The sequence below is a fragment of the Gossypium hirsutum genome, chromosome A06 (assembly GCF_007990345.1).
Source record: "Gossypium hirsutum isolate 1008001.06 chromosome A06, Gossypium_hirsutum_v2.1, whole genome shotgun sequence".
Lineage (NCBI taxonomy): Eukaryota > Viridiplantae > Streptophyta > Magnoliopsida > Malvales > Malvaceae > Gossypium > Gossypium hirsutum.
The window spans coordinates 38,401,836-38,424,813 of NC_053429.1; the positions used below are offsets into that span (position 1 = coordinate 38,401,836).

The 22,978-nt window shown below is 31.7% G+C and overlaps 1 protein-coding gene across 2 annotated transcripts; it reads right to left on the reverse strand.

Moving 5' to 3' along the window:
* Window positions 1–408: 408 nt before the first annotated feature.
* On the reverse strand, window positions 409–4,934 carry LOC107962920 (protein FAR1-RELATED SEQUENCE 6). Of its 2 annotated transcripts, none has more exons than XM_041115662.1 (3): window positions 4,676–4,934; window positions 3,187–3,383; window positions 409–2,606 (listed from the first exon to the last, which is right to left on the reverse strand). In XM_041115662.1, the coding sequence occupies exon 3, from the start codon at window positions 2,604–2,606 to the stop codon at window positions 597–599; it is 2,010 nt and encodes a 669-aa protein (XP_040971596.1). In that variant the 5' UTR covers window positions 3,187–3,383; window positions 4,676–4,934; the 3' UTR covers window positions 409–596. The 2 variants fall into 2 exon arrangements, with proteins under 2 accessions (XP_040971596.1, XP_040971597.1); XM_041115663.1 differs by having other exon boundaries at window positions 409–2,651.
* Between the last annotated feature and the right edge of the window lie 18,044 nt (window positions 4,935–22,978).

Below are 22,978 nucleotides of genomic sequence, written 5' to 3' on the forward strand. Positions count from 1 at the left end.
AAACAGAAAGTATTTTGTAACTTAAATAATTATCTCAAAACTGAAATTTTCATATATATATATATGCTCTTGTAGCATTTTTTATATAATAAATATATATAATATATATAGTTACATTTGAACATAACACGAATACTCAATATTGTTTACCTCATATTTTCTAACTCTAATCAGTTTTCGAAAAAGTTCAATTACCTTGCAAAATTTTAGTTTTTAAAAAATCAAATTGAATCTGAATAAAATATTAAATCGAATCTAATTCCATTGGATATCAATGTTTCTTAAAATCTTTAGAACATAATTTTTAAGTTATTATTACTGATTTATATATAAATTTTTTATTTTTATTTTATAACAAATTTAAAAAATTAAATTAAAAGATTAGATTTAACTAATTATCCAACCGAATGAACCAAACCGAACCAAACCAAATACTACTCGTTTGTGTAGGCTATTAGTAATCCAACTGCTTAGCCAAAATCTGTGCAAGGCATTATTTGGAGACTTACAATATACATACATAGAGTTTATAATTACAACAAAAAACTTGCATTTCTTGCTAATTAATAGTTTAAAACATTTGATGGTACACTTTGTTATACTAAGCTGTCATCTACAAGATTAAATTTGTTTAATAATTCCTGCAATTCATGCAGTGCGATCTTATACTGTTCCTCAGATTGTGCTCCCCCTTCTACAATCGGTACTGCATAGTTATGAAAGTGACTTTGCCGATAAACCGGGCTATACACATCAATGTCAGTGGAGCCTCGATCGACATGCTGAAACTTGAAATCTTTACACCAACGACGCAGTATGTAGCGCGAGGGAACTTCTTCAACACCATTATAATTAAGAACGTTCAAAGCATGCCTGCATAAATAACCTTTGTAGTTGAATAAACTGCATATGCATCGGATATCGACCTGATTAGTCTCAAACAAAACTTCGTAACTCCTAACCTCCTTCTCATTTCCTTCAATTTCGACTCTTTCTTTAACAATGTATGTTACTATTGGCCCGTTTGCAGTCACCTGCCTTGTGTTGAAGCAAGAGTACATCCCCTCAACTTCGGATTGGAACTTATCGAAGATTTCTTTTGTGTACGCTTTAGAGAGCTGGACCTCGAAATTGCATCTTGTTTTTAATTCAAAGCTTGAGTTTTTTGACTGCACATCTGCTGTGGCTTCTTTTAGGTGTTTCCTATAAAGAGCTAAATCATACTTGTCAACAAATTCCTTGAAAGATGTATGCTTATGTACATAACCATCGAAAAATGCATTTAAACTCTCGTTTTCTCGAATTGGGATCATTCCGGAAAAAAATGTATCCTTTAGGTAAACCGGTACCCATTGCTTCCTTTCTTCGTACAAAGTTTGGAGCCACTTGTTATCGCCAAGTCCGTGCTTCTTGATCATTTCGGTCCAGGAAGTTTCGAACTCGATTATCTTTAAGGAGTTATAGACAGCTTTATTCAACTGCCTTTTGATTTCTTCAAATCCTCTCAATCCTCCCAACTTCTCTGGAACTCTCTGCATGATATACCACAAACAAAAACAATGACGAGCCTTCGGGAAAACCTCGGAAACAGCAATTTGCAAGGGTTTGCACTGGTCCGTAACAATAACCTGTGGTTGGTGCCCTAGCATGCATTTAAGCCATGCTCTAAAAATCCAGACAAAGTACTCCACTGACTTGTGTCCAAGGAAGCCACATCCCAATAACACTGATTGCCCGTGATGGTTCACTCCGACAAAAGAAATCAAGGGTAGTTCATATTTACTTGTCAAGCATGTTGTGTCAATTGCAACGGTGTCGGAAAAATAACCATAAGCGGCCCTGGACCTAGCATCTGCCCAGAAGACATTCTTCAACCAACTGTCGTCATCAAAATCCATCAAGTAAAAGAAATTCGGATTAGTCAACTTCATGCGACAGAAGAAATTATAAACAGCATATGCGTCGCCCTCTTTAAGTTCCAGATGTTTAGAGTGATCTGGTTGATGAATACCCTCTCTTTCAGAAACATTTGAGAATCCATTAGACACAGCATCCATGGCAGCAGTTCGATATAACTTGATGGTATGTATTTCTGTTACAGGTTCTGCTGGCGGTCGTGCCTTTCTGGCTGCAAGAATCATTTTCTTATGGGACTTGTAAAACCTTTTGATCTGTGGACTCACCTGGTGATTGTGTTCAAGCTCGACTTCAACTATTCTCCACCTTTTAGAGTCCACAAGCCTAATGACTACCATTGCAGGACAACCGGTTCTTGTTTCGGGTCTCGGGTTGTTGGCTTCACTCTTTTTCTTAAAACCTGCACTACTGCAGCTAAGTTTTGCTCTATAGCGCTCTTTCTTTTTGGTTCTAAACCACGAATTGCTAACTCTGATGCCAAAACCCTGTTCCTTAGCATAGATATTGTAATAGTCATAAGCTTCATCGAAAGAATCGAACTCCAAACCAATGGTCGGCAGAGGTGGTTCTTTCTTTGAATGTTTTGAACCAGTTTCATCATCATGTTCCACGGCACTGCAGTCTCCCTCACCCTCATACTCATCAACCATATCAAATACCGGCTCGCTATTGAGGCAAACTTCTTCCATCTGGAAAGAAAATGTACAAAATTAAGAAGCTCAACACAGACGATCCTGTATTAAGCATCATAGAAAGCAAAAGCACAATAAAATCCCAGTTCATTCAGCAACATGTAAGAAAATAACTTAAAACGCAATGAAATGGTATTGTATGTGCTCACAAACTACAAAGAATAAATAATAAAGTACACAAAAACACAAAGCTTAACACTATTACAATAAACATACTGATGAAAACATAATAAGAATATTAGACAAAGCTAACCAAGAAAATCAACTATATCTAACTGTTCTTCTTGGACTGAACATGAAATAAAACTGAAAATCCAACTTAATCTTGGAGACTGGACCGATTTGAATGAGCTCGACTCATTGAAGAATATCATTTCCTTATCAATAAATGCTAATATCCAGTCACGCGTAGAACTACAAGGAATGCTAAAGACTTAGATCCCAGCAAAGAAAGTGCTCAATGGTTCAGTGGAATACTCAATGGTTTCTTTTCAAGGTACATAACATACAGAACAAATAAGGAAGTGCTCAGGCTGAATGCAAACAAGGGAGAAAAAGCTAAACCATGTAATCATACCTTCAACTCAAACTATACTGCTGTTCTTCATATTGTCCATGAAAAAGAATCACCTTCATCAGCTTTCCCATCAAACAATAATCGAGCAAATGATTCTGAAGCACTGAGAAGCCCATGGATTATCTACTTACAGGACAAGGTGACAAGCTTCCCCTCTAGCATAGTTTAACCCCTATAGCGCCTACAGCATCCTTTCACTGGAAAAAGAAAACGTAACCTTAACTCGTGCAGCAACCAATAAATCATAACAAACTAGCCACACCATAGGGTATTATAATCATATAGGTAAAATGCAAGACCTTATTAACGAGAAAATTTCACAAATGAAGTAGAATGGCCTTCCATAAGAGCAGCAACAAAAGAATAGAAAAATACAGAGCACTTAAATTTAGAAAAAATCCTTGCTACCAAAAAAAGAAGAAAGTAAGAGACTCCCCACATTCTAATTCCTTTAGAGGAAAAACTTTTGTCATGACCTGAACCAGCTTGATGATCGTGTCATGAGGACACAAACCAGAGTTCTGCAGAGTGCATTCCTTTGCGTGTGAGGACGTGGGTTAGAATCTGCGGAGACACAAACCATGAAAGACCTATGCATATCCAGAGAAGATAATTCTGGATTATGCATCGCGGACCAACGAGACAAGTGGAATAATGACTTACGACTCAGTGGAATCGTGACAATTGGCAACCAAAATTCTGTAGAATGCTTTCCTTTGTGTGTGACGATCTGGGTTTGAATCTAATAAATATACATCTAAGAGTGAAGGTACCCAAAGAGACAGTTCCGGAGCATACATCACAATGCAGACCAACGAGCTAGGTGGAATTGATACTGAACTTAAAAGTCCGAAACTAGTATGAAAATGCATTTCCAAGAAATAAAACTACAGATGAATCCGAACATATAAATGGACCATAAAATCCATGCAATAATCCAGTAATACTATGTAAATTATCAGTAAGAAATCACCAAACAAGAACCTCGTTAATCTATAAAGCACAAAGGCGATCGCAACAAAACAAAAAGCAATTATGATCATTAAATACTTGATTATATAAAATTGTTACGACCCAAAGCAAGTAAACTGAATTTCCTGCACCTGTATTAATCTAATTTCTTTGTCAAAGATTAAATTACTAATTTTAATTATAAAGTTAAAAGAGTTTTGAGCATCATAAATGATTTATTTTCCGTTTGGTTGCTGAGAAAACGTCATTGTTTCGTACCTTTGCCACACTGTTAGTACTCAGTAGTAATTAAAAAAAATCCAAAATTTAAATTATAAAAAAAATGTATCGAAAATTTTCAAGCTTAATCGCTTGATTACTTCATTTATAAGTTTTTTACTTCATTTTAGAAACCAAACAAAAAAAAAGAAGTTCCAAATCGCTGGAAACCCGAAGTCAACGTGATTGAAATTTTAAGCGAAAAGGAAAATCAAAATTGACGTTTTGATGAGTTGAAAATCGTAGATGATGATCTTACGATGATTCGTGGCGCTGAGGTGAGTCAGACGAGGAGACTCGGGGGGGGGGGCGAGGCGCTGAGTCCGCTCACTTACTGCTTTTAGAATTTGGCGTTGGGGAAAGGGAAATTGCGAGTCTCACACCGGGGATTACAGAGGTTTCGTAGATCTATCGGACTCGATGAGTTGACACGTGGGAACTTTCTCTTTTTCATGGTTAAGAAACTACAATGTATTGCGTGCACTGTGCTGCTGGGAGTTTGGTGACAACTTATGCTTAGATTAGATGGGCTACATGGCCGATATTTTTACATATGGTGAGATTGGTTAATGAGATTAGAAACAATGGTTGTGTCTGTGCTTGGATTTAAACTTAGTTATAGCAATAAGATGAGAATAAAAAATAATTTATAAGAATATTTTATTAAAAATTATATATAATAAAAAAAATTTAAATTATTTTATTTTTATAAAATTATTAAAAATATGTGAATTTATAAATTCATTTAATAAAATATTAAAATGTATCTTCTAATATTTTATTATAAATATTTTAATGAATTATATAATCAATTTAAATTATTAATTAGATAAAATGATAATTTTTTAAATTATTTTTATAGTTAGTAATTTTTTTATAACAATGATAAATATTATTTTCACAAATAATAATATTATACTTGGATTAAATTTTAAAATATCTGATCGGATGATTTTTAATACAAAAAGAATATAATAACATAAGACATAACAAGTTTCATTAATATTAGAAATTCGGTTACGATACAATGGTTGTGTCTGTGCTTGGATTTAAACTTAGTTATAGCAATAAGATGAGAATAAAAAATAATTTATAAGAATATTTTATTAAAAATTATATATAATAAAAAATTTTAAATTATTTTATTTTTATAAAATTATTAAAAATATGTGAATTTATAAATTCATTTAATAAAATATTAAAATGTATCTTCTAATATTTTATTATAAATATTTTAATGAATTATATAATCAATTTAAATTATTAATTAGATAAAATGATAATTTTTTAAATTATTTTTATAGTTAGTAATTTTTTTATAACAATGATAAATATTATTTTCACAAATAATAATATTATACTTGGATTAAATTTTAAAATATCTGATCGGATGATTTTTAATACAAAAAGAATATAATAACATAAGACATAACAAGTTTCATTAATATTAGAAATTCGGTTACGATACAAAATGTATTTATAAAGACGAATTCATTAAACCAGTTACAATGGTTTCCCTTAACGTCACGATTTTAAGGTCACCTTCACTATTAGAAGAACTCGATTCACCTCGATCAAAATGGCCTGAAGAGACAACATGTCAAATATATTCTCAAATTGCCAAAAATTCTCATCATTTGACCAAGCACGTCTTTGAATGCAATTATACAAAACCATTGTTGCAATAACTATTAAACTTGCTTCTTGATTGAATAACTTGGAATATCTATTAATATTGGCCGTTTTTTTCCACACTCCAAATGTTTGTTCAATCATAGAGCATAATGAAGAATGAGCATGATTAAAGATTTCTTTTCTTTTTCTAAATACTCGACGAAAATCATATAAATTATATCGTTCCCCGTATATGGATCTAGAAAACCTGCCATTTGTGGATATCCTGAATCTACAAGATAATATCTTCCTACAAAAAAGTAAAACATAATATTAAGTTTAAAAATAAATTAAAAATTTTAATATTATTTTATGTAAAGATTAATTAAAAAAATTAAACTTGAACCCGATGGAGGGTGGAAATTTTTTAACTCTTGCTTTCTAAGTGCTTGTAGAAAAATTCTAGTGTCATGTGTTGTTCCTTCCCAACCAAGAAATGCAAAAATAAAGCACATATTGAAGTTACAACCTGCCATAATATTTTGAGTTGATTCACCTTTCCGTCCGATATAAGTAATTTAACAAGAAGGCGAAATGCATGCTTTTATGTGTGTTACATCTATGACCCTAATACAATCTTTTAAAATAAATACAAGTAATGAGATAAAAGTTAGAAATAATTTATATTTGAAAAATATAAAGACTATGTAAATTTTACTTTAAAGTGAGACCAATATCTTATATCATGTCGAATATGATTCGGTACTTCCTCGAATTGACCTTCAGTGGGTTTAATCATATATATTTCCATTCGAGCAAATATATGCAACATATCAATAAAAATTCGACAACAATTTTCTCGAATCTTTGAAATCGCTCTGTTGCATTCGAATTTGATTCTCTATTTCCAAGAATGTACAATGATAATGTTAACTTCTCCATTGCCGATACTTTCCCATGCTTTAAGCCATAATTTGTTTGCAAATCATGCAATAAGCTGTGAAATATATTTTTTGGCATCCTAAACTATTCATGTAATCAACATAATGTCCATTTAATATTTTGTCCACCCACATTTGACCTATATAATTTGAATCCGTACAATGTTGTATAGTGAAATAAGTTTCATGGTGTACCAATACACTGCCTAACACATATTCTTCCTCTTCATGATAATTGTTGTGCTCAACTTGTGTAACAATTGTGGCTATTCTTCGTTGAGCTTCTTCACTTAATTCAAGGATATTATAATTCATATCAAAACTCTTATACATATTGTTAAATTCATCCATAACCTGAAAAAGTAATCAAATGAAAATAAATTAATATTTTGTGAGATTCTATACAACACAAAGAAACTTGAATAAAAGCATAACATAAAAATACCAAACATAAAAAAGTATCATACATTAGTTTTACACATAAAAAAGTAGTATAGTCATATCACAGTAATAACCCTAAGGAGCTTATGGTAGAGGTGGTTTATAGAATGGTTGGAAGGGAAATGAGGATGTTGCTACCAAGGATGAAAATGATGCAATTGGATTTTGTTCAACATACTCACCTTGAAGCCACCAAACCCCAACATCTAGATCTAAGTTCAAAACACCTCTAATTTCATCAACACTTGAAATATTTTGATGGCAAAATAGTACAATTCATCTTCTTCTTTTTTTTAATTTCATCTTCCAAAGCACACAAAGCATCTATTGCATTTGAAATAGTATATTGAGAGTGAGGAAAAATATTTTCATTCACTGAATTCCTTGGACTAGCCATACTCTCACATAACTTCTCAATCTGAGTAGTTAATGTATTTCTTGATGATTTTCTACTTGAACTTGATTTTTTTTCCTTTATCGTATTCAACCCCAAGTGTCTACTTTCTCCAATTAGGAGTTTCATGAGAAGGGTTTTATGGTGCCTCATTAGAAGGAATACCCTCATTCTCATTACTATATATGTTCATCTGAATCACCAAATCCCTCATTAGGTGTATCATCTCCCATAGGAGCCCTGCTTGGAAGAACACCAAACGAAGGTGCCTATGCATGCTCTCTAGTGGCTACAATGTCACCAAACATTTGCCACATCAGCTCATTCAAATATAACTCAATTCATTTTTTCTTAAATCCTTTAAAATCAGGATTTTCCTATATAATATGTTAAATGTTATACTAAGATTTTTATATCTGTAAATTATTAATTTCAATAAACTTTATGCATCAAAGCATTGATAAAGTTAATACTAACCTGTGTTTTTCAACCCACCATTCTTCAGTAGCATCCACAATCTTTTTAGATGGGCACCATCCTATACTTGTAGATTCCTTAAGAAACTCCATCCACTTATTTTTCAATTGAGCTTTTCCATAATTTTTTTGTGTTCTTGCTTGAAAAAGAGTAATAACATTTTCCCATCCTTTTGAATTTAGATGAGTTGTCGATCTATTACTAGCATTAACTTTATTCATGTAAATTTCACAAAATATCAACACCTGCTCATCATCCCAAACAGCTTTTGTTGTTGAGGTACTATCTCCCTCCACAAAATTTTGTGTTTTTATTATCTATTATTTTTTCTATTTTAAATGTCAACTAACATAAAACCATAAATATATATCATAATAAGTAATATTTAAAGATCACTATTATAATAAATATACACAAACATATATCTTAAGATATCATGGTATATATACACCCACGCATTTGTAAAGCACTCTCAATGTTTCTCACAAAAACTCTTTGACAATATGATGTATTGGGCTAAACAAAATAATATATTATAAGCATTTTATTTTCACTCATTGGATTATTATCTTGGCATTAAATTGCAAACACTAAGAATTAAATGAACTAATATTATCTCCATTGTTGCAGGTAAGAATGCCATGTCATGACAGAGGAATATAACTAAGCTACGTGGAATTGCAAAGACAATAGTTGTATCATACTTCTTAATAAACAGCAAAAACATGCCAAAATATTTGGGACTTCTGAAATATGGCTTCATATTTCAACAAGAGAAAATGATGGGGGGAAAGAAAAAAATAAGAACTAAGCTTCACAGTTTTCCAACTTCTAAAGAACTGGCATAAAGACAAGCCCTCGAACATAATTTACTTGCAGCATGGATTTAAAGCTACAGGACAAGTAAGCTAATTTATAATCAAGTAACTTTATCACTTTTAGTCAAAATCTTCTGGAGCATTAAACATATGAATAAGTCCGAAGTCAGACTCATCTACATTCAAGTGATTTAAAAATAAATGATATATGAATTTTTATCTTTTAATTACAAGACATGTTCAAAAACTATAAGCATTTATGGTTGCAAGATTAGGAAATCAACATAGAACCTTAGCTTCATAACAAACTAAGAATTCATTTAATCCACAAAATAACATCTAATTTATGCCAAAAATATCTAGTGCTTATTGTAGTTTCATGCCAGGATACAATTTGCATAAGGCCACAACTAATGCTAGAGAATTTAATTGTTAAACGGTTGAATAAGAATCTAAAAGTTTAGTAACAACCTTCAGAACTTTAAACCCTTGTTTCTTTTCACAAGTATAAATAGCTGCAGACTTCCCACTCTGCAACATGAGAATAAATACCTTTAACTACAATATACAGAATGCTCTCCAAAAATACAATCTTATAAGAAAAAAATGGAAATGGGTTCCAATAACATATAAGCAAGAGATTTCCCTAAAACCTTGTACGGTCTCTATACCGAAACCTTTGCAGGTGTAGCTACTTTTGCTGTTGTGAGTAAATCAATTTAATTTCAAGTTCCTAGTTCTATTTTCATGAAAAGAAATCTTAAAGCTTCCTATAATACTTAAATTGTAACAACCTGTTTTTTAATAGTGTCGGGAAAGTGATATTGGGGCCACAAATCCCATGAGTAAGTCCATAAATATTATCAATTGATATTTACGAGTCGAATATAGAGTATTTATAAATTTTGATTTAATGATTTATGTTAAATGAAAGAATAATTAGGTTTAAGTGGTATGTCCTTAAAAGTCAAGTGGTTTTAGGAAATGAGGTATTGGAACCTCGTTTCTATAAACTGAGCCGTAAATATTTTATTAAATATTTATGGAGCGTTATTAAGATCGTATTAAAGTTTCGTTGAGAAATTTTGACCTTTAAATAGTTAATTAAGTAAAAAGAACTAAATTGTAAAAGTTACAAAATTTACTTTCTATTAGTTTTAATTAATTAATTGGTTTATTTAATTAATGTGAGAGGACTTATTTAATAATTAAACCATTAATGTTAAATTCGGACAGTAAGTGGAAGAATTTGATTAAAATTTAAGTGTTTTATAATAATATTATTATATTAATTAAATGTTAAAATAGTAAAAAGGCATAAAAGAAAGCATCATCTCCTTCATCTTTTATTTTTCTTTCACCGAACCTCCATGGCAATGAAGCTTGAATTCTGCCTTGGTTTTTTTTCATGCATGGTAAGCTTTTGTTAATCTATTTTTAGTAAATTTTATATTTTTGAAATTGTTATAGCTTAATTTAGTTAACCCAGGGGTTAATTTGTTAAATTGTTAAGTGTATAGAATTTTACCATGGATGAATTTGTAATGTTCTTGAAATTTTATGATAGATTATTAAATTTAGTTGTTAAGTATAAGTATTTTGTTAAATAATTTTTGATAATTTTCAAGTTTAGGGACTTATTTATGAAATGGTAAAATTTAAGGAAAATATTGCAAATTATGGATAAACATGGGTTATTATAAGACTAGGTAAAAATCAGTTAGCATGAATTTTAATTAAAAGTGGTTAAATTGCAAGTTTTAGATTTAGGGACTAAATTACAAAAAAAATATAAAATTTGAGGACAATTTTGTAAATTTTTATTGTGAAGGGTTATATGTTAATAATTGAATAAAAATATTTATCTAGTGATAAGTTATAAAAGTAACCTATTTTAATCTCATTCTTAATGTATTTTTGGATGATTAATTATGCAATTAGTGAATTTGATGCTCCAAATCCTTTAAATTCATGTTTATATACTCAGGAGAGCATTTAGGAGCGAAATGAGCGAAAGATGAGTAAAAATCAGACAAATAAAGTTGTTTTCAAGAGCAACATGGCCTGGGCATTTCCACACGGGCTAGACACATGCCCATGTGAGCCATAGAATTTGAGTAGGCAAGAGAAAATTGAATCAAAATAATTTCTTTTTTTTAAAGTAAAGTTCTATTTCTGTCAGAGGGTAATATGAATGGTATATCAAACGCACTAAACGGGTTATACGATATCTCTGGTGTGGAAGTAGGCCAACATTTCTATTGGCAAATAGTAGGTTTCCAAGTCCATGCCCAAGTACTTATTACTTCTTAGGTTGTCACATGGGCTAGACACACGCTCATGTGCCAGCCCGTGTCGATTTCGCACCCTGCTTCCCAAATATGCGGAAAATCCCAATTTTTAGGTTTTCTGAGCATTTTAAAGTCTATAAATACCAATTAGAAAAAGACATAAGGGAGTATCAAAGAAGATTGAAGAAAATACTCGAAGAACACCATCAGAATCAACTCGGAAGTGGATCTCCATCAAGATAAAAGATCTCCTTTTAATTTCTTTCGAAGTTTTTATGAGTTTCTTTATATCTTGTGGTTCTTCTGATTTTGAGATGTTTCCATTCAGGATTATAAACTAATTCCCTAGATACCTAGGGAGGATGAAACCTATGATGAATCTTTTTATTTATATTCTATTTTTACGCGATAAATATTTGATTATTGTTCTCTATTATGTATGCTTATTTCTTTTTTTAATATTTCCTGGATATTAATTCATGTTTCATGTTCTTAATTCAGTGGAGAAAAAGACCCTGTTTAAGAGTAGATATACCATAATTGAGTGGAGCTGCATGCAATCCTAGAAATATGATGACATAAATCTACAGATTAGAGTCAAATCTAATAGGGGAATCCATATATCGAATTAATGAGACGATAGGGGTTTTAATTAGAAAGAGATTTCAATTAATCAACCTAGAGTCAGTTGCTTTTACTCTCGAAAGAGATATTAACATAATTTAGGGATTTCTATGGTCAGTTGCTTTTACTCTCGAAAGAGATATTAACATAATTTAGGGATTTCTATGGATCAAGACACAAGTGAATAATAATTTAGGGATTTCTATGGATCAGGACACAAGTGAATAAATCGTTTAATTCAGATTCATAATAAAAGATAAAGTCTAGATGGATTCTTTCTTGGGTATTGTCTATCTCATTGGTTAATATTTGATTATTTTTTGATTCATTCTCTGTTGCGTTCTTAGTTAAATTAGTTTAGTAAATTTAAATTAAAACAAACCACTCCAAATTGTTAGCTAAATAATAGAAAAACGATAATTACTAATACTTTTAGTCCTCGTGGATACTTCTTTGCTCACCATAGCTATACTATTGTTTGATAAGTGTGTTGCCTTTGTCGTATTTATAGTTATTTTAGTGACCATCATCTAGATCAAGAAACGACTCAAATGAACATAATCATGGGAAAACTAAAATAGCAAATTAGTCATTGGATCACTTTAGGACATCATTTTGGTACAAGTAAGTTTGTATGAACTGTAATCGCTTAAATGTTGTTTAAATTGAATGTTTATTATGTTGATTTGATATAAATGAATCAATATACAAATGTATCAATGCTATGATGAATTGATGGAAATCGAGTCCCGGTTGAACCTTAGGAATTCTTAGGATACAAATAACATGTCATTAGGGATTTCATGTTTCGGGTGCTGGTCTTGAATGTCCTACCGATGACTGAGGTTTTGCATTTGTTGTGGATTCTCCACAGCTCATGTGAGCAGCATCGTGTAGCTTACATTCCGACCCACAGCTCATGTGGGCAGATTTATTTCACCTCATATGCACATTGATATAAAGGAAATGTTACAGTTATATGTAAAGGCAAACTTCTTGTGAGCTTTCCCGAGTATCCGATGTAATTCCAGATGGTTCAACGGGTATGAAAAGGAAACGAAGTGGTAAGTATTCAAGTGAAATGAATCATGAAATTATGAAAATGATTTATGATCTAAATGATGTGATTACATGTGTAAGTCTACTTATTTTATGGATGAATGCATTTATATTATGGACAAATGCACTAACTTGTGAATTGATGATGTTGTTTAGGCTTATACTAGGCTTTTGGAATGGAATGGTTCGTAATCTTATGAATAGGTTGATGAATATATGATGTATCTTATGAAACCACTTATGTTATAAATGAACATATATATGATGTTAACGAACTTACTAACTTGTGAGTTTGATGGTGTTTCAATAGGCTTACGCTAAGCTTCTGGCATTGGTAATGATTTATGTTTAATCTATGAATTGTATTAATGAAATGGTAAGTTATGTTTAAATTTATACGAGGTTACTAAGCACTCGTTGCTTACGTAGTTTCTTTTCTTTGTTTTATAGGTCATTGGAAGCTCAATTTGGTTGGAAGTTCATCAAAGACCTATCACACTATCTAGTAGTCAAATTCATTAGTTTTTGAGTATTTTGGCCAAGGTTTATAATGGCATGTATAGGGTGATTTGTAATGGTATTTTGATGTATGTGTTAATAGAGTTTTGGCATGTATAATCTTTGGAAAGCTATGTTGGTTTGGTACACTTTAATGCTTTACCAAGTTATGTTGTTTTGGTTACTTTAAAGTGCTTATTTATAAGGTTCTCTTGGCATGTTGATGATGGTTTGAAAAAGGATACTTGTGAGATGTTTTAGTTCATATTTGAACTAGGTTATTATGTATAGAAATGACATTATTAACATGTATAGGTTATTTTGTAATGGTATTTCGTAAACGTGTAAATGGTAATATGGTAGGTTTGTGCTTAAAGTTTATATATGGTTGATGTACTTGTAATGCTTGTTAAGTCCCTTTGATCACTTTTAGGTAATTGATGTGCAAGGCCTTTTGTCATTTTGATGTTGGCTTGGAAATGATCATTCACGATGTGTTTTAGGCACATAGTAGAATTAAGTTTTTATGCATGAAATGAAGCAATGTTAACATGTTTTGGTAAATGGTGTTTGGATATATTTGTGGTGCCTTTGAATGACATATTGGTTAGGTGATGTAGGATGTATGAAATGACATATTTATGCATAATGTTCGAAACCTTTGAATGTGTGCTTAAATGGTTTGAGTAGTTGTGCATGAATTAGGTATGGAATGGTTTGATTTTAGGTAAATTTTGGGTTCACATAGCTTGGGACACGAGTTGTAACACGACCGTGACACATACGACCGTATGTCATCTGTAAATTTCTTAGTGTTTCAAGTCAATAAGTTACGCGGCCTAGCATATGGGCGTGTGGGGCATCTTAGTGAGTTACATGGGTGAGGACACGGTTAGGACACAACCATGTGTCCCTTGTTCGAAAGTTACACGGCTTGGCCACATGACCGTGTGACCCCTATTTCCAATTTTTGCAACTTTTTCTTAAACTTGCCACAAAACTATTTTTAGGGTCTCGATGACTTGGTTTAGAGATAGAATGCTTGTGATTGAATGGATTATGATATGTTTAATTTATCTATTTATTACAATGTTAAATGTTTTCGATTGTATGGTAAAGCTCCATAACCTTAATCCCGTGACGGAGACGGGTTAGGGGTGTTACACAAAAATTATGTAATCAACACAAATATATGAAAAACTAACCTTTAGGCAAAGAAACAAGTAGCAGTCACGACCAAGAACTAAAGTAAAAAAGTAGGGAGAAACCAACAATAATGACTGTTTTGGTTCCCAAATCTGGAAAGAAATAAGGTTGGAATAGAAGTTAGTTTAACTTTCAAGGATAAAAAGTAAAATAACAAATAAAAGTATGGTATTTTTGTCTGTTAAAAATATTTTTTGTTTTATTATGCTAAACTGGTGGTAAAACCTCTGGTCAATTTTAAGGTTGCCAGTGTGATTGAAATCGGTTTCATCGCACTATTGATGCTCATCCAAACATTGTATCAGTGAGGTTGATAGCAGATTTTTACACCAAATGCACCACACTAGTGTTAATCTCCAAACCAAAGGAAGCCTTAGAGTTACTTATGGGCCAGTGAGTTTGATAAATATGTTTCAATTCAATATGATTTATTTTATTATTTAAAATAATATGATTTTTTAATAATTTTACAGTTAATTAAATAAAAATTATTATTTTTCAAATGACAAAATGTATCAGTTGAGTGGGATGTATTAAGGCTCAAACCTAAAAATTGTTTTGAAATCGATTTCAACTCGGTCATCCATGAACAACAACTTCGTCTTTTTCTTTTCCATTTTTAGCAAATTTAATTTTTCAAACATCAAATTCATAATTTACTCTTGATGATACTTGTATGTATCATTTTAACCATTTCGATCTATTTCGAAAAATGCTGTTTCGTATTCTTATGTATTCTGTATCAATTGATATAATATTTTAATATTTTAAATCAATTTTTATAATTTCATTGTCTTAATTCTTTTTACTTTGTATTAATAATTATCCTCAACTGAGATAGCAAAAAAAAGTGTACACAAATTCCAAGTGGAATATTATCTTAAAAATTTATTTGAAAATATGTTATAATCTTTGAATTTCTTAAATATAAAGAGAACTCATTTGATTTTTCTCTTCTATTTGGCTTCAAAAATTTAAGAATAGACTAAATTTGATCTTAGAAGGATGTGGTTTACTTTAAAGGTTGTTGAGTCTTGGTCTTGAAGTTGAGTTTAATGAGATGTTTGCTTGAGAATTTGATTTGATTTTGGATTCAAGGGTCGTTGAGACTTAATATTGAATAAATGATGTATGCTTCAAGGGTCATTGAGACTTGATATTGAATTCGAGTTGGGAGAGAGTTTGAATCTAAGGGTCTTTGAGACTTAATCTTGAATGGTTGAATCTGCTTCAAGTGTCATGGTGATTTGCTTTTACAACAACTTTTACCTCAATTCTTCAGTTGAGTTGGATCGATAGGCAGCTTTCTTCGAAAATAACTTTTGGCTTCATCTCCTTAGTTAAATTGGATCAGGAGGTGACTTTTCTTTGGAACTGATTTGGTGTTCGTCAGAATTTCTTCATGATCTTTAGAGACTTTTTAACTTCTGAACTTGTGATGTGTTGAATGACTTGTAAGTGACCCTTTATAGTAGGGTCGGTCAATCAAGTAAAAAGAATTCTTATAAAATTTAACTTCTTCATTTGTGTGTTCTACAAGAATTAAATTTATTTATTTATTACTTATCTCTTATTAATTTAATTAATTAAATATAAAAACTAATAAATATTATCACTTAATTATTTTATTTTAATTAGTGATAATATTCTTTATTCTTTATTTGTTAATTAATCTAAATTAATTAGAAAAAACTAATTTGATGCAATATATGATGTCATCTTTTTTAGATATGATAATTTCGGCTTAGCCATAGTAACTTTAACTTAATATGTGATATTTTATCATTGGTTCAAAATGTTTTCTATGTATAAATACTTTCTCTATAACATCTAGAATTACGGCCTAATCAGAACAGTGGTTTTGGGACCACAAATCTGATGTAAGAAATATTATTTTTATTATATTTTTATGGTCTACAATTTCACAGAATGATTTCTTGAAAATCTCATTCGAAAATTTTGACGCTTGGGCACTCAATTTAGTCAAAAGGACTAAATTGTAAAAAATATAAAAGTTGAGTTCTACATGTTAGAAGTGTCTAATTGTTATGAAATTTTAAATTGGAGGTCTTTAAATGATAATTAGACCATTGGATAATTTGTTGGACAAAAATGTATATGGAAGGGTAAAATTTTAAAGATGAGTAAAAATGGCATTTTGGTAAATTGGTAATTAAATGGACTAAAAGACAAAATAAAAGCCAAAAACCCTTGTCCATCATCTTGTTTTGGCCGGATGTAGCAAGGAGGAAGCCATGGTTAGGGTTTTCAAGCTTACAAGCTCAATAGTAAGTGATCCCGAGCCCCATTTTTAATGTTCTTTGCATTTTTGAAATCCTTGTAACATGATCTACTCATTTCTACCCATATTTTAAGCTAGGGTTCATATTTAAAAATTGAACCATGCATGACATGTTAGTATTTTGAAGATTAATGGAAGAATATGAAAGATTAAAGCATGTTTAGCAACTTTTACTAAGTGATTTTACATGAAAATGCATAAAAAGGGACTAAAATGTAAAAGCTGTAAAATGGGTAGTAATCATGTGAATAAATGATAAATGTGGGCTGCTATAAGAGCAATAAAGGTTCAGCTAGGCTTAAAGTACAAGAAAATCGAGCACATTTCATTTTACGAGTCTAGGGACCAAAGTACAAATATGTGAAAGTTTAGGGGTCAAAATATAAATTTACAAAAGTATGATTTATGGACCCATTTGAATAATGTAAGTAATAAATAAGTTATATTTGAAATGTTAGATCAAGAAAATAAGATTCGGCCTTAGAATGAGGTTGAACGAGGTTAAGCACTAATTCGAAATAAATAGTCATACTCGAACCCGAAGTAAGTTCGTGTGATAATAATAATGCAATGTTATACTTGAATTGTAATATTAAATTACTATTACATGAGTTGTGTGAATTGCTACACGGTTGTACCCGACGAGGATTCAACAAGTAAGTTCGTGTAACTTGAATGTATACTTTTAATTCTTATAATGTTTGCTCTTTGATGATATGAGATTTTGATAGTCATGGTATAATAATTCATGTTATATGAATGTAATGATGAAAAGAGGACTAAAAGTCCCTGTTGAATGAAAAGGATGTCCAATGGATTTTCCTAAAAAGGAATTGACAGAAAAAAAAAGATCTGGCCCAGACGAGTGTTCCTTATGTGATCTAGCCTCCTGAAGAATATGTGTTTAAATGGATTTAGCCTAGACGGGTAATCCGAACTAGGATCCAAATTTAGCTTGGACTGGTAATTTAGATCCGAGCTCATTAGAGTAATTATTATTGTAGGGGATTTAGCTTGGACTGGTAATCCCGCCGTAAGGATTGAGGTTCACGGGAGTGCATTCGTTGAAAAGGTCACTAACATGAATTGACGATAAATGAGTTGGTATGCTATAAGTGTACTATGGAATATTCATTGAGAATCCGAGGAAAATTCAACGGGACTAATATGAGAAATGGAATTGGAATGCTTGTAATGGTGTGATCATCTGAGATAATTATTATCATGTATTGTTATGTGAGTAACTTGTATGATTAAGTATGCCATGAGAATTAACGACATTTATATTAAGCTCTATTGTGTAATCGAGTATGGAATCCATGAAATGGTGAGTTCATGGTTAGTTGAAAATGATCTTATGATAGTAATCATTATATTACACTAAAATAGTTTTAGACAGCAGTAGTAGTCCAAATTTGAAAATCCACAAAAAATTATGGAAATCGAATTAGAGATTGAATGAAATATGAAAATAAAGCTTATTGAAACTAGTTTCACATAGAGCAAACGGTGTAAGCAAAAGAGTTTCATATTATGAGATATTTGAAATTTTGAGAGATAGAGTCAGAGTGATTTTGGGCTCCCCTATTTCAACTTTGGAAAATCATTAAAAATTGTTCAAAAATGATTGTGGATTAGAATTTATATGAATAAATTCTTAATGAGTCTAATTTCAAGAGAAACATATAGGAACATCATCTGAATCCCGTACTAAGAGATAATTAATTTTTAGTAAAGAAAGGTCGAAGCTGTCAAACAGAAGAATAGGGGAAACTTTAAAGAATAAACTGTACGGATTGGCTAGACCAAAAATTCTAAAAATTTTGTGGTAAGAAGATATGTGAGTCTAGTTTCAGGGAAAATTAGCAGATCTTAATTTTAAGTTCTATAGCTCCAGATATAAATAAATTGGTAAGTATAACTCGAGAAAACAGTATGACCAGAATACAAGTAAAAGTATAATTATGGTTGTATTATCTTGAGAGGCATGTTGGTATATTGCTTATTATTTTTCATATGGACTTACTAAGCATAAAGCTTACTCCCTCATTTTCATTTCCTTAGTGTTCTCAGGTCGGCTCGGGGTTGGAGATCGTCGGAGGCAGCATCACACTATCAAGCCATCACCTTTGGAGTGTTAACATGTATAAGTTAAGCGTACACAAGTGAGTGGTATGTATAGGGACTTATTTTTTATGATAGATGTTATTATGATTAGCCAAATGTATTGGCATATATTGATTCATTTTATATAGCCATGAGATGTGACTTATAATGATTATGGCTTGTAAGCCTATTTATCCATGCTATGAGTTAATACCTTGTGATGTGATTATGTGTATTACTATGAATGGGTAGTGTATGACATATGTACATGATGAATGCCCTAGGACCATTCGAGGTGGTCATGGCCATGGAATAAATGTGTGGTATGGTAATAAGTTGATAATGACTGAACATGAACATTGTTGAATAAGTAGAGATTAAGTGTTGGGTAAAATATTATGGTTAATTGGTAAAAATGGTCATTAATATGATAAGACTATTGAGTGTGAATTGGTAAGTCCAACTTGGTGTAACATGAGTATATGTGATAAACACTTGTATGAAAACATGCAAATGCTTTAATTGAATTTTACTAAAGGATGATTAACCACTAAATTGATGTTATAATTGTGCATATGATGTGTTTAAGCATGGGAGAGAATTAAGGACAACAAAAGGCTTGGAAAATAACCTAAGTGTTGGCCACACGGGCAGAGACACGACCATGTGTCTCAGCCGTGTGGAGGACACGGCCTAGTCAGAGAGTTACACGGCTTGACCGTGTGGTTCATTTTACATGATGACGTCATAGTCAGAGAGTTACACGGCTTGAGGATATGGGTGTGCCCCTATGTCCACACGGACATGTGACCCTGTTTCATGGGGAAATTTCCTAAGTTCTCCTGAAACTTCCCAAAGTTCTCGGTTTAGTTACGTATCATTTTTAATGCATGTTTTGGGCCCATAATAGGGACACTATGAATATGTTTGATTGGTTTTAATTTGGAACGAAATTTTATTGCCCAATTTGCATGATTGTTGCATTTTAGTTCAGTAATGCCTCGTACCTTGTCCCAGTCTCGGGTACGGGTAAGGGGTGTTACATTCTCAAGACTCAGTCACGCGCATAAGTTTTTTAAAATGTATAAGTGAATTGGTAAAACTGGGACACACTCTCACATCTGTGTCATTTTTCTGACTTCAGCTTACCATAAAAAAATGCACGGTGCATTAATCATTGGCCATATATAAGCAATGCAATTAATATGACAAGATCATGGCCAATTCTCTAATCACCATGTCATGTTTCTTTATGCAACATATTTTACCCACCAATTCACTTTTCAGGAAAATTAAGTATATATGTTAGTTTTAGAAAATATTTAAAGTTCAAAGTTTCTTTTTTTTTTAAATTTAAAGAAGGGAAAAGTGTGCCTCGCAATTGATTTATTTTAAAAAATAAAAAATATAAATGTTAATTGTTTTATCACCAAGTCCCTGATTTTCTAATCGTTGGGACCAACGATTATTGAAAAAAATCCCCAATGTTGAATTTTTTTTCTTATATATATCCTCTACACTTCCAATTTTTTTTCACTCAATCTTATTCATCTATTCTCTTAATTCTTTTATTCTTAATTTCTATCCTAATCTCTCAAATTCTTCTTCTTTCAATTTTCTATCTTAACTGTTTGTAAATTCTTAGATTTTATTCGATTATCATCTTTTAAAGATTTTAAAAATGTCAATACCTCTAATTCGTTTGGATTACAAACATATTTCCAATGTCTAATTACAAATGGCAAGAAAATATTATTATATTTTCTATTTTAATTAATATCATTATTAAATTTTAATATTATTATTCTTTTAGTTTTTATGTTTATATAATCAGGACAAAAATTGGATTATTGAAACATATATACACAATTTAAATGCAAGAGCATCGTCTGTTATTGAATAGCACTTGAAAGAGGGGAGATTCTTACACGTGTCCCGTATGCTCGGCGGGACTAAATTGGAGCCTGCACTTATCAATGCTTTGTTGGAAAGATGAAGACCTGAGACACATACATTACATCTTCTATGTGGTGAGTGTACGAATACACTCAAGGATGTGACATTACAACTCAGCCTACCAGTTGATGGGCTACTCGCTATGTGGGTAGTGCGTGTTGGTGATTGGAGTGCAATTTGCTGCCAAGTTTTAGGAAAACTGCCGGACAAGTTTAGTGGTAATTGGATACATATGAAATGGTTAGAAGATAATTTCTCACATGTCGAAAATTTTTCTAGTGAGGTTGAAAGACAACAATTTTCTTGAGCATTCATACTGTAAGGTGGCTTTAATCTAAAAATCTGGTACATTTAAGGTGACTCCTACAACTAATTGACCTAAAATAAGCCGAGCGACCAGTTGGGGATCAACTGTCTAGGCTATATTGTTCCGAGAGATATGTCAGAGAACTGAAGCACAGAAAATTAAAATCAGTTGTAGTTTACTCCTTTAGTCATGGGCATGGTATCGTTTACCATTTTTATATCACCAAGTAAACTATCCTTATCAATTGCCACTTGTAATAAGGTAAGATTCATTCAATACTATAGTTATCATATTATTTTTTATTATTATATTTTTGGAATAACATATTATTTGAACAGGTGGAATAATGACACGAGTCATGTGGGTACATTGGTTATTGTTAGATTAATGGTTAGAAGTCGATGTTTGTTTTTGAAATTTTCAATTACATAATAATTACATAAGGATTTGAAATTTAATATTAGGTATGTGATAAAAGTTATAATTTCATACTGCAATTTGCATGAATGTCATACTCTGGTTCGTGAATTCAAGAATGCATCTTAGTCGAATTTTTTAACGAATTGAAATATCTGGCATGTCAAAGTGCCATTGATAGTTTTTACAATGGTTGAGATGCATGAATCTGATCCAGTGATGTGCCAGTTTAGGCTTGTGCAGAATTTCCACCCTCACCTCAGAACCTCGATGAACTTCACAAGATTGACTTGCAGGGGAAAAGTGGAGAAGATTGGCCTAAATTCCATGCCAATTATGCAAACATATGTATGATTTCATATGTATGTACGAACCAATCGTTAGATCAGATTTAGCAATGTCTTCATATTACATGCCATGATTAAGACTTCATGATAAGTTATATCTATTTCCGAAGGAGGAAAGGAGTAGAAAAATTCATTGTAAAAGGCTAACACCATCCATATGAGGCCGTGATCGTTAGTACATGCATCGAGTTTATTATCATCAACTCTAACCCTGAATTTTATACCGATGGGTGCACTTCCCTGTTAGTATGGTTTATATTTTTCTAGTGCATCTATTAACCTATGTTTTTCACATAAGAACCAAATTATGCACCATCATACCATGTGTTATCACTTTCTCCAAGAATATTTTTTGCACCACCTCCATTCGTAGGAGCATATTACACGCCACTGCTGTAAACAACACCAATATATCTATCATCGCCTATAATTCTGACATTCTATGCAAAACCGGGTTATTCAACACCATATATTTTTCCGTCGATAATGTCCCAAAACTACCAAAATCATTGTTCTTTAGAGGTCGGTCATCTTCGCAGCCACCTACTAATACAACCAGCATTATATGATGGCAACTTAATATGCAAATGCTGTCTAGCATGAAAGACCAAGATGAAGATGAATATAATTTTGGAGATGAAGATTAAGATGGACATGGAGATGAAGATGAAGATGAGTCAAAACCCTAACCACGAAAAAATCCTTCTCGTAATCGACACCTATCGGGTTGTGACACACATTTGGCCCATCGACAGAGATGATTT